Source organism: Rhagoletis zephyria, unplaced genomic scaffold (genome assembly GCF_001687245.7).
Source record: "Rhagoletis zephyria isolate East Lansing unplaced genomic scaffold, Rhagoletis_zephyria_1.1 Rzeph_scaffold_00516, whole genome shotgun sequence".
NCBI classification, from domain to species: Eukaryota; Metazoa; Arthropoda; class Insecta; order Diptera; family Tephritidae; genus Rhagoletis; species Rhagoletis zephyria.
The window spans coordinates 49,660-67,750 of NW_016157600.1; the positions used below are offsets into that span (position 1 = coordinate 49,660).

The 18,091-nt window shown below is 34.3% G+C and overlaps 1 protein-coding gene across 1 annotated transcript in view; it reads right to left on the reverse strand.

Moving 5' to 3' along the window:
- Window positions 1-455: 455 nt before the first annotated feature.
- Window positions 456-18,091, reverse strand: part of LOC108360086 (P17/29C-like protein DDB_G0287399) — a gene marked incomplete at its 3' end in the record, with an annotated part of 162,952 nt that continues 145,316 nt past the window's right edge. The window contains exon 3 of the mRNA XM_017612246.1: window positions 456-619. Coding sequence (XP_017467735.1) covers window positions 456-619 — 164 coding nt within the window. The remainder of the gene's footprint in view (window positions 620-18,091) is intronic.

Below are 18,091 nucleotides of genomic sequence, written 5' to 3' on the forward strand. Positions count from 1 at the left end.
TACGCAAACAGTAAAATACCTTAGCAAATATTTTTCTCAAAATTATAAATAAACACGCATTTATTTACATATGTATGTATGTATGTGTTTCATGCCTCAGCATTATAAATCTATAAATATTTTTGCATATCATGCCCTAACCCAAAAACTCTGTCATGGTCCATAAGTTCATTTGCCACTTTGACCGCTGCCAATTGCTAGCTGACGACAGCTGCGTTTCCTGCAATCCCCACACAATGCGGCTGCGTTAAATAGCCACCTGGGCAATCTACAACAACTAACAACATTTGCATTTAAAAATTTACACACACATACACACAAACTAATGCCTTTTCAGTCATACCTTCTTATTGCTATCAATATCTAATAATATATACATACATACAACTATACATATTGTGTAGGTGTGTAGATAGTACATATTTATGCCTGCATTTCGGCGGCGTATCACTTACCTTGTATGGGCACGTAAATATTCAAATAAAGGCAATCTTCCGATTGATTTTGCAGATATGGCAGTAGACGTTTCAAATACTCCAATCGTCCCTTGGGCATTCGCTCTAAAGCGGCTGTCTCATTGCCGATATCGGGTAGGCGTTGCGGACAAACTGGGCTGAATCTGTGTGTGTGTGTGAAGAAAAAAGAAGAAGAAGAAGATAAGGTTGATTGGTAAACAAATGCAAATATAATACGAAGACAGACATTGAGAAGAGAAAATGTACGAAATTTGGCTTTAAAGGAAACTTCCGTTAAAGTTTCAGAGTACGGAAATAAAAATTAAGTGAAATTATAATTCTATTTTTTTATTTCTGTTTTCTCATTGGCTTATTTTCATTATGGACTTTTTTTAATTCCGTGTATATATGTATATATATATAACGGGTGATTTTTTTGAGGTTAGGATTTTCATGCATTAGTATTTGACAGATCACGTGGGATTTCAGACATGGTGTCAAAGAGAAAGATGCTCAGTATGCTTTGACATTTCATNGCCAGCAACTATTCCAGCTTTGGAAGACAACATTTCCGAAGAAATTCGGGCTATTCCGGCCGAAATGCTCGAAAAAGTTGCCCAAAATTGGACTTTCCGAATGGACCACCTAAGACGCAGCCGCGGTCAACATTTAAATGAAATTATCTTCAAAAAGTAAATGTCATGGACCAATCTAACGTTTCAAATAAAGAACCGATGAGATTTTGCAAATTTTATGCGTTTTTTTTAAAAAAAAAGGTATCAAGCTCTTAAAAAATCACCCGTTATTATTTTTTTTGATTCTGCCAGTTTGAATTCAAAGCGAATTTTATTGAAATTTACTCAGAAGTGAATTGCAGAAACTGCTTAAATATATGTTTTAATTTGAAATAATGTCACTGAAGAAAAGGTTTTTTTTTTTTGATAAAATAGAATCAGCATAAAAAAAAATATACCAAAGTGGACGGGGTTCACACTTCTTGTGTTTGTTTTGTTTCAAATTTTCAGGGTTGATGGATAAACATAATTAATAAATAAATGTGAAAGTTGAGCTCGATTAATACATTTTTACAGCACAAAAAATAAAAATAAATGGATTTAAAAGTTTTTCAAATATCTCGAGAACGGGGCGAAGAAAAAATTTGAAAAAAATTACAAAAACACACATCAAAATTCTCTATGAAAAGAAATATTTTTAATTCTATTAATTGTTTAAGTTATAAATGTTAATTTCTTAGATAAATGTTTTTTCCCTAATGAATTTAGGACTGCAATATCTACATAATGTTTATAATGTATTGTTTCATTATAGATATTAAAAGAAGAATAATTGGAGGAGTCTTTATTAGAGCACCAGAAGCCAAATCAACAATTTTTAGAATATTTGTCTGTCTGTCTGTCTGTATGTTTGTACGAAAACTAATACATGGAATTGCATTCGGCTTTCACCGATGTATTGCTTAAGGTGTAACTTAAAATATAGATCAAAAAAATTGGAGAGTTGGCACCTGTTTGAAAATCGCACTTTAGGTAAATTGATAAGAAAAAGTAAATATTTCAACATGGCCGTCAAAAGAAAGTGATTCAAGAAGGCTTAGGTACAGCAGAAAAAATTATTTTGAGGTTTTCGAGGTTAAATTCAATTTTGCAATATGGGTATCCAACTGACGAGGTTTAGGAAAGTTTGCTGCCGAAAACATTTTTGAACAGGGTTGCCACCTGTTTGAAAAATTGTATTAAATTAAATTGATAAATTAAATGAAATATTACAATATGGGTATCAAACAGCACCAAAATACTTTTAAGGCGCTGTGAAGCACGCCGGCTAATTGCTAGTTAGTAATAAACGTTAAAATTTCTATATATTGTTTTACTTATATATACAATAACTTGATGTAATAGCAACACGTACAAAGTTTTTTTTTTTTAAAGAACTTACTATTTTTTAAGGAGGCATTTTATAAAAAAAATGGGTAAAAGCTATTATGCTTTGATAATCTGGCGAAGTCCCCAATGTCACTCACTATGTTTTCTTCGCCGCCTTCACTCGAATGAAGCAGTCAAGTGTCTATGCATTACTAATTATGTTGTTGTACCAACAGAATTCAAAACAGAAGTTCATATAGGCCGATAGCACTGCTTGGATCGATGTAATCATTTCGCGTTGGATTGTCGTGAGGATGCGCTTCACCCATTCCTATACTATAATTTTTCATGAGCCCCAAGCTTATATATGATATATGTAGTAGCCAGATGCAACAATTTCTCCTTCATTGCCAAGTATACAGCGTGTAAAGTAATAACTGTCACAACTAAATAATCTTAAGTATTTCTTCAGGAATATATAGCCACATAATTTAATGGTTAGGGTTACTTCGTCCACTAATTGGAAACTTTAAGGAATAGTTTATTTTGAATTTAAATCGATAGTAAGAGGTTGAGGAGTATGGACGTGAAAAGAGACTTATTTCAGAACTACTTTTGGTAAGTCACCAAAACGTTTGATCGCTTCAAATCCTTAAAAAAAGATAGTATGGACAAAATATTTATTCAGTACTCTGAAAATAAGGAAAAATTCGGATGAAAACTTTTATAAGTCCCAAAAAAAGGCAAAAAAAGCTGTGTGTGAACATATTCAGAAAAATTTCTTGCTTTAAATAAGAAAGCCGTGTAAGAGCTTTAAAAAAGTTAACAGTCCGTGGAGTAGATTTTCAGGGTTAACCTTTACTGAAGGCTTATATGAAAAAAATTATTCATGGTCTTGACGGATTGCAATGCAAAAAGAGAAAGGAAATAAGTAAAGTGCTATTAATGAGGCACACAGATACAGAAGTTATCTTTTTCGACGTGATTATTTTTCAATCAACTACAGCCATTTCATAATTAAAAAAAAAAATAAATAAATAAAATATTTCTGCCCCCTATGTGCCACTTAAATAATAAAATCTGTTTGAAATAAACTTTTTAGAGGAATGAGTTTTTAAAAAAAGGCAAGATAGAGCAGCAAGTATCAATTAATAATTTTCAGTCTTCAAAAGAATACTTAATTATATGAGCAGCATTTTAATAAGTAGAATAATCCATGCGCACTAACTTTAATGAGTAGCAAACTTTTCTCATTACAAGTCTTAAATTTTATGACACTGTTTCAAAAGTACGAAATAACTTTGAAGACTTATCAGCGACCTAAGTTTGTTGGCATAACTTTATTACACAAAAGGAAATGGCCCTTTAACAACAATTTAAAAGTTGTCAATAAGTCAAATACTTACAATTCGGTTTTAACTTTGGCCCAAATATTGGAAAGAAAAAATCTTTTTTGTAAATTATATCATCATAATTCATGTTTTTAAGGCGGCTGACATGCATAATCTTCGTTGTAAGCAAAGAAAAATATTTTGCCAGAAAAAGGAAGGAAAAGCACTTAAACTTTTTCGCAAAGATTTTAATAATTTGGGACAATTCACGCAGCTGTCAAGTGCGCCATCAAAGCTTATAAGCTATTTAATTTTTTGGCGTTTGATTGGTTGTCTCCCAACGCTATGATTTAATCAACTTAGAAGTTTTCTCTTGAAAATTTTGTAAATATTTTAAGAAGTTAGCTAAAATTTTAAATTGCGATTGTGATGCAATTGCCTTCGTGACTGGAATTGTAAGCTAGTTGATTAATAATTCAGTGAGATTCTGGGATACTATCTACTTAGCTTAGATCAAATGGTTAAAGTTAAATTATCGCAATATCAAAGAAATATTAATTTCAAAGGAATCAATGTGAATAATGAATATATCTACCGAAAATTAGGCGTTCGTGTTCGACTATGTCGACTAATTTATCTTTAATCAAACTAATTTTTACGACTTGACAATATTAGCATTGCTTAGATACTCTCGTGATGCCAAGATTTTCGATACGCATCAACTGTCGAAAAACGACTTGAACTCGACACGACAATAGATAATCAGACCTATTATGGTTGTCCACGTCGAAATCGATGTATGTTTTTCGTCAAAAAATAGCCCTCGCAAGTCCAACGCTAGCGGAAAAATCTTCCTCGCAAAACTACTTCGGTCAGCGAAACCGGAGTTGGACTGATGATTTTTTGATGAAAAAAAGACATCGACGTCGACGTAGATTACCATAATAGGGCTGAATGTGCTATTCGATGGAGCACGCATAAAGAACCATTCTTCTTCTAATTTGGCGCTGTAACCGTCTAAGCGATTTTGGCCGAGTTCAACAAAGCACGCTAGTTGTTTTTCTTCTGTGCCAACTGACGCCAATTGGAAATGCCAAGTGAAGCCAAGTCCTTCTCCACTTGCCCTCTCCATCGCGGTGGGGGCCTTCCTCTTCCTCTACTACCGCCAGTTTGTTTCGAGTTGAATACTTTAAGAGCTGTAGCCTCCTCGGAGTCCATTCGAACGACATGGCCAAGGCAGCGGAGCCGCTATATTTTAATTCGCTGCACTATGTCTATGTCATTCCAAAGCTCGTACAGCTCATCGTTAAATCGTCTGCGGTACTCACCATCGCCAACGCGTAAAGGCCCATAAATCTTCCGCAATCCTTCTCCCGAATATTTCAAGAGCCGCCTCATCGGATGTTGTTATTGTCCATGCTTCTGCGCCATATACCAACACGGGCATGATGAGTGACTTATAGAGACTGGTTTGGTTTTCGTACGTCGAGAGATGACTTTACTCCTTAATTACCTACTCAGTCAAAAGCAGCACTTGTTGGTAAAAGTATTTCTGCATTCAATTTTGATGCTGACGGTATTAATGCCAAATTTGTGCTATTCCTCGCATAAGAGATGTGGATATTCTATGTAGTTGGCCACCGGTAGCTAGAAGGCATTTGGCAGCAACAGCGGAGCGAATCGAAAGCAGTCTTCAACCAATTCACCGCCACAGAAGAATTTTCTTTACTGTGGGATAGGCTCTGAGTTTAGTAAATGCTGAGAATTAGATACTGAGAGCTTCAAGCGGGCAGAATTTTTCAGTTAATGGTTCAGTAAAAAGTATGTTAGGTGGTAGTTTGACTTTTCCTTATTCTATTCCGCTAAACTGATCTCTTTTTCTTCTCTCTGAGTCAAGGATCCAAAAGTTCATATGTAATTACAATAAATGTGAAATAAGTGAAATTTACAAATGGGACTAATGAGCCTGGGCGAACCAGTATTTCATACGGTCTGAGCAGACTAATACGCGGGTATGCAATAATTCTTTTAGACCGTCTGAAACCGATTATGTTCTTGTGATAGTAAGAGATTTTTCTATGTGTGTTTCAGACCGAAGTCAAACCGAATACTTCGCCGTCTGAAATTGCTGAGAAAAACACTACTCTCTTTTCTTTCGCCCATGAAAAAGTAGTTTCAGACGGTCTCTTAGACAAAGTGTATCGAGGCTCCGATAAGAGCATATTGATTGATTTACATAAATTATATAGTACAACATACACACGATAAGACCAAGCGAATGCTAGGGTGTGAGCACGAAAGTCTTTCAGAAGCGTAGTCAAAAAAACTCCTAGTGAGCAGTAGCAAATTGTTGCAGCACGTAGAAAAGGGTTAAGGTTTGCCTTGTTAAAACTTTGTTTGTTCCCGAAAAGAACAGAGCTTAACGTATTAGATAAGGTAAATCCCAAGATCACGCACGGAAGATTCCCATCGTATTTTCTTACTGTTAAACATATTTAACGTGTTGTTAAATTTTTGGGTTCTTCATCAGCTTTCAGGTAAATATTTTCCCTCAAATGAAGGTGAATTTCAAGATTTGATTTTCTAATCCTGTCACGAGTGGTTCTTATGAATTCATATGGAAGAAAAGTGCTTGTAAGTATCAAAAATGATACACAGGTTAAAATTATGAATTTTACTGTATGATCGACTGGCGGTTAAAGAAATAAATATTTTCTGTTCCAATTTTATCCACTAAAGCTGTAGTCCATGGAACAGCATCGGGCTGAAAATCCCTATTAAGTTTCAAAGACTAAAATTAGTCTCTTTCCTCTATAATGAGCTTCACGAATATACCTGTTGCTTTTCCTCAGCTAAATAATTCCTCCATCAAGCCCATAGTTATAGCCGTTAAGAATATGTTGTGTATTACTTAGTGAAGAGTACCAGATCCGACTTTTCTGCTTAACTTACTTGTGAGCTGTGTGTGGATATAAGCAGTTAGTTGAGCGAATTTTCCTTCTACTTGGATTAGCACCAGCGATTATAGTAGTGGTGGCGATAATACTCTCCTCCGCTCTCTGCAGCTTGTCACTGTTTACCGGCTTAGTGGTCTCATGCATATGCCTGAGCTGTTAGCCTTCATATAAGGTCGAGGCTACGCAATGAGCGGCAAGCGGCGTTTAGTGTTTTCAACATAAAATCTTTCACTGCATAAATATTTTAAAGCTAGTTAAACATTCGGAATTTAATCAAATTTTTCTTCACATAAAACCGCAACATTTTTTTATTTTGTAAAAACAGTGACTGCTTTGAGGCTGCCTATAAAATTACACCCTAATAAAATCATGTTAGCTTACGCTTCAGCAGTTAATGGGTTTATGTGCTCAACGCACCAGTTAAGTGGCGAGAAGAACAACTACAACAACTCAAGTAAAAGTAATAATTGCATAACTTGCAACCACAGTTTTTGTAAATACACAAACAACATGATATAGAAGCTACAGCAACTGGAACACTTTAAACTAAAGTCGACAACTCAACCAGATCAAACACGAGCTGTGCCGGGCCGCGTGGGGGTAATGCTGTTTCAGCGAAAATGAAATGAAAAATTTTCCAACATTAAAATCTTAATTTCGCTTTTTCCAGCTCAAGTGGAAAGTAAAGTAGAGTAGATGAAGAAAAGAGCTACAGCAATATGCTGAGTGCCTAGGAGTAGTAGACCAGAGTAGAGCAATTGTAACTGTGTGGGAAGTAGTAGTAGTAGCATAACTCACCTCTTAAAAGTTATTATTAAAAAGCACACACACACACACACACACACACAAATAATAAAACAAGTCAGTGTAGTAAGAAGCAAATATTAAAGCAATCTTATCTAAGACACAAGCAGCCACGCTACATTGGAAAGCACCTTTATTGGATGCAAGAAAATCGTACCTTTATGTATGGTTGGTATTCAGAAAATGCTAATGTATAAAGGCTAACTGACATTTATTAGCAGGCAGAAGAAGATAAATTGACAATGAGGAGTGTGAGTTGCCTCTTTAAATATTTTCAATAGGTATGCATCTGTTTTAATGTCGGTTACCACAGTACAAAGCCTTACTATGAGTACATAGACATGGCCGGACGGATAACTATTTGGTTAGACCTTTGTTATCTAACACAAACAAATTGTTAAAATTTTTCAATAGATGTTCGCTGTGTTCTACCAATTGCGTGACTACAAAAAAAACTGTCGTTCCCATTTCACTATTTGTACCAATAGCCCGATATAAAAAATGCTAAATTCTGTAGAAATGTACCTATCGTGCAACACTGCCGTTACTTTTAATGAAATTAAAAAACAAACGCTTTCTCACACAATAGAACGACAATAAATTAAAAAAAATATGGAATTTAAAAATAAAAAAAAAAAAATTTTAATAAAAATTAAATGAAATTAATAAATTATATATGTATGTATGTATGTATAAATTTTTCTTTTTAAAACGATAAAGTGTAAAAACTAAAAAAAGTTATTAAAAAAAAAGAGTTCCTAAAATTTAACTGAAACTATAAGTAGTATTTTTTAATAATATAATACAATAAAAATAAAAAATAAGGAAAATAGTATTAAGAAAAAAAAAAATATAACAGGTTTCTAAAAATAAAATGAAATTAAACAAAAATATTTTCTAAAACAATAACATCTTAAAATTAAATTAAAATAAAAAATACAGTATTTATAAGAATTTAATTAAATGAAAAAAAATACATGCTTATATTTATCTTTTTAAACCAATAAAATCTAAAACCTAAAAAAAAATCATTTTAAAATACTATAGTCCAAAAAGAAACACGTGAAGCCGCTGCCGTTTAAAATAGAGAAAATTGGATGTCGGATATGTGGTGGGAATCTCTCGTCGGGTACAAGCGTTCAACCCGCTTAACGATTTTTTCGCCACAAAGTGAGATTCTTCAACATCTGGTTACTTGTGCCTACTCGCCGATGAAAGGAAAGATAACGAGACAAAAGCGTCTTCTCTGAGCGTTGGGACTGCATCCACAAGAGCTGCTCTGTCACGATGTTAATGTAAGAGTGGTGCTGTTTCTTTGGTCCTACCCTAGAAAAATTCAGCCTCCAAGACGAAACATCCTTCAACTTCGCCCGTCCACGAACTAGGTAATGTTAGGTTACTTTAGGTTATCGCGCTTCCTCCGTAGATGGAAAACCAGTAGCGTGAGATATAACTTGCTTAGTCTCAAGAGCCCCCAGACTACTTCCGGTCTGCACGTGGCCAGAAGAATCTTGCCACTTTGCATTCCAAGATATTCGCCCAAATTATTCCTCAAGGATTCCTTGTCTTGCCAGCTCATCAGCCTTGAAGTTTCCGCGATTTCGCTGTAACCTGGAACCCAAATAAGCTTAACAGTGAAGTAATCCGATGAAGTCGATAAGGGCGCCAGACACTCCTTCACCGTTATCGGGCCGTCAAGGAGCCAAGATCTTTGATAGCTGCTTGGCTGTCAGAATAAATATTCACCTCCTGAAAAGGTGTTACACTAGATAGTAACCAATCCAAAGCCTCTTTTATTGCCGTCATTTCTGCTTGGAAGACAGTGCAGTGATGCCGTACCTACCTACCTACCGTCCAGTTCAGGTCAGGGACCGAACATAACAGTTATTGATGAAAACTGTCATGGAAAAATTCACTATGAAGGAAATGTTCTACAACTAAGTGAAACATACCAATCGATTTCGTTTTGCACCGAGACTCCAATTTGAAAATAAATTTTTATTTGCAATTTTTATGCAAAATTAAAAAAAATAACAATTATATTTGATTTTTATATTATAAATCCAAAATAACAATTATTTTTAATTTTTATATTATATGGCTTAGATAACAGTTATTGAAGAGTTTTATTTATAAAAGTCATCAATAAAAATCAGTCAGTGACTTTTACTTTTAAAAGTCATTAATATAAATCAGTGACCGACTTTTATTTTTTAAATCAATCATATAAAAGTCATTAACCTTTTTCGCAGTTAAGTTTACTACGACTTATTCAAATGACTTTTATAAGTATGATTGAAAAAATAAAGATTAGTGACTGATTTTTATTTATTTATAAAAGTCTTCGATAACTGTCATTTAAAACATATAATTTAAAAATCAAAAATAACTGTTATTTGCAGATTATTTAAATAAAAATCAAAAATAATTGTTATTTTCGATTTATATAATAAAAGTCAGAAATAAAGGCTATTTAAAGGGTAATTAAATAAAAGTCGAAAAATAATTATTAAAGAGTGATTTTTTAAAAAAAGTTGTAACTGTTACGGTCCCTGGTTCAGGTAACACTGCATAAATTCAAACAGTGTTTCAGGAAACTTTCCTTTTGTTATAAAAGCCATATCGTGAGCATAGTCAATCATACAACAGCCATTTCTTTCTAGAACCACCAACAGGTCGTTGACGACAACGACCCAAAGCAGCAAAGAAAGAACTCCTCCTTGCTTGCCGTGACAGTGCTGTTGCAAAGCAAGCGGTAAATAAACAGGACAAGGTCGGCTCCGACGCCTAGCTTATTTAGGGAGCTAACTATAGTCTCAAGCCAAATTTTATTAAAAGCCCCTCGCAAAAAAAGCCCTTCTGCAAAAAGGCCTGCTCGATACTCTCCTCGACCGTGTGTAGGGCCGTTTCGATGCACCTGCCCCTACAGTAGGCATGCTGATCCAAGTAAAGGCGCTCCCTGAGGATCCCACTTCTTAACTGCAGGCCGATCAGCCTCTCCAGCGTAAAAAAAAAACCTATGACGAGGCTGTCTGAAGATCAAAAAACTGGAATACAAATCGATATCTAATGTTGTAATTGGCGAAAGGCACGTAAAAACAAAATCTTGTTGCAAGCCAAGATACGCACTACAGACATTTTCTGAACATTTAAATAGGCTCAGAGAGTGTAGGCAAACTCTTCTTAAATTTTGTGTTTTATTTTTACCCTAACAAAACGGCACATCCTAATATGCATACACATATATAAAAAATCTCTATAAAAAAATCGCAAAAGTTTAAATTTTACAATTTCAAAAAGGAATTCTGCTTAATTTGAACACCATTTACAGCGCCAACAGGTAGCATGGCTCCTGGCAGTAAAAGGCGGTTCAGCGCAAAAAGAGCAAATAAGCATAACGCACGTGCGTAGTATATCAACTTTCGAGGCGACAATTACAAAAACCACAAAAACAACTTTCGCTCTAAGAATAAACACCGCCGCCGGCAGTACGTAAAACAAGATTTTTTTTATGAAAAATTGTGTAAAATCTGCATGGGCGTGTTGTATGCGTGAAAGTAATTACCTCGGTGTATGTACACATGTATGTACATACCCGTATTTATTGTCATACACAAGAAAATTTAAATATTCAGACAGCTCACGCAGTTGTTATGTAGCAAAGCGGCAAACAAGTGCCCTTAAGGCATTCGAAATGAGGCAAAATTTGCTCCGTTTTTTTACATTCAAATTTATTGTATTAAAACTTCATTCGGCGGTTTGTTCAACGAATGCTTATGAAACCAGTTGCTGCCTGGTTGAACTATTCAATGAGAAATACATTTGCCATGTCGAAATTCTTGCCGGAAGTTAACACCGAAACGCACTTTAATACATTCAACAGCTTCAGGCTTTCATTATTACAGAAAAAATAGTAATTTGAAGCTGATGTTAGTCTGCGTGAATGTTAATCTATAATAGTATGTATGCAATTCATCTAAAGTTAAATAGCACGAGTCATCATTTGGACAAAAATGTTTAAATAACAAAAAAAAATATTTTGGACTTTTTGGCTAGTATATTATAAAATTAAATGTCATTTCGAAAACAAAGTTCTTTCATTGTATATTGTAATCTGAACTGTAAAGGATGAAAAGTATTCATGATTTTTTTAAAGAGCAATCCAACGTTCTGCCTAACTGCTTTCCCTCTTCCCGAAATTCTGGCTACGCCACTGAATGAATTCATAAGGAAATATTCAACTGCATCTTTGGAAGCTCTTCTAGATCTTTTCTCACGTTATATTCATATCCGGATTCAGTCGAAGAGCATTCTCCTTAGGATGCAATACCAAGAAATATGTAAGTATTACATATATCCGAGACATATCGAATATGCCAAATATGATAGCCTGGTATTTGGACCGAGGTAGAGATACTCGGAATCTATGGGAAAGTATATATCTATGGTCCTCAGATCTCATAAGCTGCCATCTAAACTGGCGATGGAATGCCTCGATAAGCTGAACCCTGATGCTCTGAACAATAGAGTTTATTATTACAGGAGTGTTTTCAGGATACTGCAGGCTGAACTATGAGTTTAACAAACTGGGAGTGTACTCGCAGGAGCGATGCAACTTTTTCAGGATAGATATCCGAACTGCAAATCATATCTTGGAGCTTTATCCTGCACTGATGTAGAAACACAAAAGACACTTGCTTGATCATTTAATAAACGAGAACTTTCGTGAAGTTCTGAACAATAGAACTTAAAATGCTTTATCCCCTTCCTCAGCCCGGCTTGGATATGTGATTAATTAAATAACTCTATATGTAAGTTAGGTTAGGTTGAAGTGGCTGGCAGTGACCTCAATAACCCTTCTACACAAATTATTGCGTGGTGTCTACCAAACCCAAGAACTTTCATCTACTTTTGCAAGTATAGGACATTCGCATAATAGGTGCCGCAAGGTTTCTGAATCTTCTTCACCTCTCAAGCTTCGGTGGGGAACCCCTAACCTCTTCGCGTGACTTTCGATGGCAACATGGACTGCTAGCCGGTACATGGCTGCGGCTAAGTCCCCTCTGCTCAGCATGAGGAGACCCTTCATCGCTTCTGAGAGAAGCCAGTCTATAATGCTAAGGGACCATCCCAGCTACGTTTAATTGCCCTTTACAGCTATAGAGAGCTACCGTTGCATTTTTAACACTTTTATTTACATGTTGTGTCCAGTTCAGCTTTTTTCAAACACCACGACTACATGCTTTGCGAATTTTCCTAGCTCCAGCATTGTGATGCCTACGGCAGGGAATTGTAGTCAGGGCAGTTAGTACTTCCACCAGACAACCAACTCCGCTTTGTCGGAGTTAACGCAGAAGCCTTTTTATTTGGTCCATATTTCAATTAGTTTCAGTTTGTCCTGCATAATATTACAGAACGCATATAGGAATTTTCCACTCACAACCGCCGCAATGTCGTTTGCAACAACTCATTAATTGCCATAACTCAAAGAAGGAGAGACAGGGTTCTCCTGCAAACGCGTGTCTGTCTAGGTACACTCCTGCCAGAACACTTAAACTTCGACCAAATTTTCATTGGAATTAAATAAATATTTTTATATAAATATTCAATACTAACATTTCCCCAACTTTTACCTGTCTGTCCGCTTATCTGTTTACATGCCAACTTATAGGTCGACGGAACACTCAACTATTCATCTGCAAGCCCTGCCGTTTGGTAGCTTAAATAAATGCCATAAAATCAATGTGTACGCAGACAAATTTTGAGCAGTCACGTTTTCTATTCCCCTACCCAAAAAAAAACCTATTATTGTTAAGTGTTGTTTATAGTATATTGGTGGTAGCCATGCTCGCGACCACATTTGATTTATGAGCGCCAATGACTTGGAGACAAGCGTTGAAATGTAGCTGACTCCTTGTGCTAGGCACATTGACATGCACACTTAAATACATATACTATAAATAGTAATTATGAGTAATTGCCTATACAAGCCAGAAGCATAAATATATAGTGTATGTATATTGTACGTATATATATGGTGGAGTGCTTAATTTATTTATGTATGTAAATTGCTGGTATATGAAGTGTGAATTGTATGATTTATGACGGTATGAAATTAAAAATTGCGAAGGTCCAGTGAAACGTTGTCACTATCACTTAAATAGCCATTAGATCTCATACTTAAATATGTACGTACGTATTAAAAATGCGAAAGTGTATATACCGATGATCCACTGAAATAACGACAAAACTCAAAATTCAAAAAATATACTACTTAGCTATCTACTATAGTAATCTTTAATTTTTACTTAAGTAAATATTAGCCATGGATTAGGCAAGTCTTAGAGATATGAGCCACTTAACAGTAGTAAGGGATTTTATTTTTTGAAATACTCAAACTTTAAAAGATGAAATAATTTGGGATTTCTGGGAGTTAAGTTAAGTATCTACGCAAGTAATAGCTATTTTAAGCAGCATCCCTACGCCACTTCTAGATAACTAATTTCTTTGGAACACATCCTCAGTAATCCTTCATATTATGACAGCATGCTCAAAGGTAAAATCCCCATTATAATACATACATATATACGTATGTACATTAGGGTGGTAAAATTTTTTTTTTCTCCAGCCACCCCCAGATCAGAATGATATCAAAAAATAAGAGACGCGTATTTTTTTTTTATTTTGCAATCGATTAAATTTACCCGTGCCGCCGGGGCTTTGTTGTTTCCCATGTATTTTACACGAGAAAAATATATTTTTTCGGTCAATTACTATAAAATCGTTAAAAAATAAATATTTTTTGATCGAATAAGACTATTTCCTTTCGCAAGTCCTCAAAAAATAACAATATGATGCTTTTTTAAATTAAAAAATTTTAATAAGTGTGTTTTAATAACTGATAATCCTATGTGTTATATAATAAAAATTAGTTATTTTACGTTTTCAAACGACATCAGGCATGAACAGAACAATGGATGTATTTAATTTTTTGTATACTGCATTGGAAAATTTAAAATTGTTTAAAGGTCACTAAAATATTTAAATTTCTTCATAAAAACTAAAAATTTTGAAGATATTTAAAAATATTTTTGAACGGGGTTGCCACCTTTCCATAAAACTAGGACAATGGTTATTAAAAATTTAAGCTTATTTAATACCATAATCTAATTCGATCAAGAAATACATATTTTTAACGATTTTATAGGCCGTGTAAATACGTGGGAAACTTCAAAGCCCCGGCGGCACGGGTAAATATTAACTGATTTGAAAAAATACGTGCCTCCTTATTTTTGGCATTCTTCAGCTCTGGAGGTGCCAGTAGGTAAAAAAAAAAAAAACAGATTTTCCTATGTATTTTTGGACCACCCTAATGTACATATATAGCACCGGCAGCATTCTAATATAATAAGCCGCTTTATAAAACACCCAAAGGAAGTCATACGAATAAGTATGTTATAAATACCAAGATTGGTACATTCGTTTTTGTAATTGAGATGCCTAATGCTGCGTATAATCCACTCAAAAATGAAACTTAGAACAACCATGAAGAGAAGCAGCAGCTATGGAAATCTTTATTTATGGCGCTATTAGTGCCACTGTCACAGTCGTCTAAGGTCTTTTAAAATGCTTTTGCGAAGATTGAAAAACTGTGTGTGTATGTGTGTGTGTAGGCTCAGCTAATGTATTGTAATTCAAGCATAATAAGTAGAGTAAGAAAGCGTACACAGGTAAAACGAAATCAAGAAGATATGCATCACTGTCGTCAAGTTTCATTGTAGATAAAATGTTTGACTTTAAAACAAAGGCACTTACTTCCGGCTTATGGAGGGAAGAAGAATGAATGCCAATTTTTGGCACTAACATATATATAAGAGTACACCCACATGGGAATACAATCAAAAGAATTAGCTAAAATTTAAAAACAGGATTAAAAAAATTATGTGCGTGGTGCACTTTATATATATTCGCCCAATTTAATAAAAATTACAACACAGAAGACTTTATGTTTTTTCCCAATGTACCCGACTAAGTTTAATATCCTTAAGCCCATCTTACAAAGATTTATTCAAATAATCTTTTGGCGGAATTTTAATTAATCTAAAATTTTTATTATTGAACTCAATTAAATTCTATACTCTTCAATTAAAACTTTACCTTCTTAAACTGGGGATAAAATAAACTTTAGTATAAAATAATTATAATTTACTTGAGTTTATATGATGCTCAGTGTTACATCATCAGTTTTAAGCTTAAATGATTAAGACTCTTTGATAATAAGAATGCCGGTTATGACTCTTGTGACATTTATGATAGAAAAAACTCTGTTGAAATCAAAAAAATTTTAGGTAATTTTAAAAACGAATAAATAGTTGTAATACAAAATTAATTTGAATAAATTAATTGCAAAATAGCCTTCAAAGTTTTTTGATAAATAGACCATACATACACACCTCTAATCACTCAAAATAAATTGAGAGGGTTTGGTTGGAAAAATGTCGGGCTATTCAACTTCCATTAAGTCGTGTATAACTCTCTCTTTAAGCTCAAACCCGATCCAGAGATATGTTTACACGGTAGAGTTTTATTGAAATAAAACTCTCTTAAATAAGTTTACACGGTAGAACAACTCTAGGAGATATTTACTGTAGCTAGAGTAAAAAAAAGAGAAATCTCAACTGCTCACTATCACGTGCTCTTTAAGCTGCGTTGTGGAAAATGAAGGTGACGCCATTCGCGGACCGTTAAATTCCATTAAATATTCGCTGACGTCATAAAATACTTTTTCGTGCTAAGGATAAAAAATTTAATTTTCAAATTGTACTTAGTTGCCGAAAAAATTGTACCTTAAGGTAAATAAATGTACCTAAAACTTAAATATGTATTTTTATGTACATATGTAAATTTTTGATAGTGATGATGTCTACTTGTGAACTCACATGAAAAAATCTTTGCTATTAAAAATTACCTTTAAAGGAATTCCTCCGAGCAGTTCCAGTAAAATCTATATAGGTAGTCACCGAATTGAGAAAGTTGACTGGAACTCTGTCAAACGAGCAGTTTAGCTCAAATAACGACTTTTGCCAGAGTCAGACCACTTTCTCAATTTAGTGAATACCCCTTATGTTTTAACAAATGTTTATGCCCCTTTAAAAAAAAGGGGAGGCTATTGGAAAAGCTGTTGAAATTCCTATGAAAATAAGAAAAAATTTGCCGATAAGTTATTTGGCTGTGCTCTAAGTGTGCAGTGCTGGAAAGTTGCAGAAGATCATCCACAAAAGTACTTGAATTCTGATTTAAAAGTTTGTAAAAGAAAAAGAAGCTTTTCTCTTAATCGAATATTTCCACTTTAAAGATAGATAACTCTGTCGCTTATATGTGTTTTTGTTGAATTTTGCCAGTGGAAAATTTTCAAAAATTGTGTGTTATACTAGACAAATTCAGATCGTTTCAATGATCAAAGAAGGCATGAAAATAGTATTTTGTCTTAATCGATTTTGTATCCGAAAGAGGTTATAAACAATGTTTCAGAAAAATTAAACGGCGGCATAAAAGTTTTTATTGAACCAATGGCTCTTTTATAGTCTTTGCTTTCCGCTAGCTTTCCAATTCGTAAACCAGCTCAATACATTGTGTTTATGTACATTATATTTAGTATACCGAAACCCACATTAATTCAAGATGAACAGTTCTCGAAGAGGTTAGAGCGGTCTGCAAGGCCTTGGCTCTGTGTGGATGTCACTGCACACTATGTTTTTTGGCCAATGTAAATTATCCACTCCAATACTATTTAAATGCATATCAAAGCTACCAGCAACAACAAAATTTTTTGTCTTCGAAATGTCATCCCACAAAGTTTTCACCAAACCCGGCACCTAGAGAAAGTTGGATTATTTCTTTCGATAAATTATTTATATTTAAGTGCACTATAAACCAACCTGCAGATAAAAGAAATCTATGGGTAATTAACGCTGTCATTGAGCAATAAAAATCACTTCTCCAAGCCAAAAGAAGAACAAATTTACTAGCAATAAATATCTAATAAAATCCTACCATAGCAATTTATTTGAATCGACATAAAGTATTTACATACATTCATATGTTTGCTAACAATTTTGTTGTCAGTGGGCCCTCACGTTTTTGTTTAACTTTCTCCTGTCAACAAATTTATGCACAAAACAAACAAAAAAAAACGAGAAAAAGACAATAGCGCTTGTAAATAAATATTGTGAAATAATGGCACAGTTTGAACAAAAAGAAAAAAAGAAAAATAAACACACACACACACAAAAACCAAAGTAAACAACCAACGACATCAGCGTTTATCCAGTTATGGAAGCGATAATAAAATGTTAAGCTGGTTTTAACCGCCAGATATTTTGTGTAGGTATAGGTTATGCAAAATATACAGGTGGGAGGGAGTCTGCGCTGTCATTACCGGCATGTGCGTGAAAGTTTATCCAACTGTTTATGTTTTAACATAAGCGCAAATGCCAGCATACACGCATATATATTTATATTTACACTTCTGCATACATACTTGCCAAAACGGATGTTTGCTGCCATTTTAGTGCACTGCATCAATTTGGCGCTCATAAAATTTGCGTTTACTCAGCCAAAATGAATATCGATGAAAAAAAAAACAGAGACCGGTAAATACT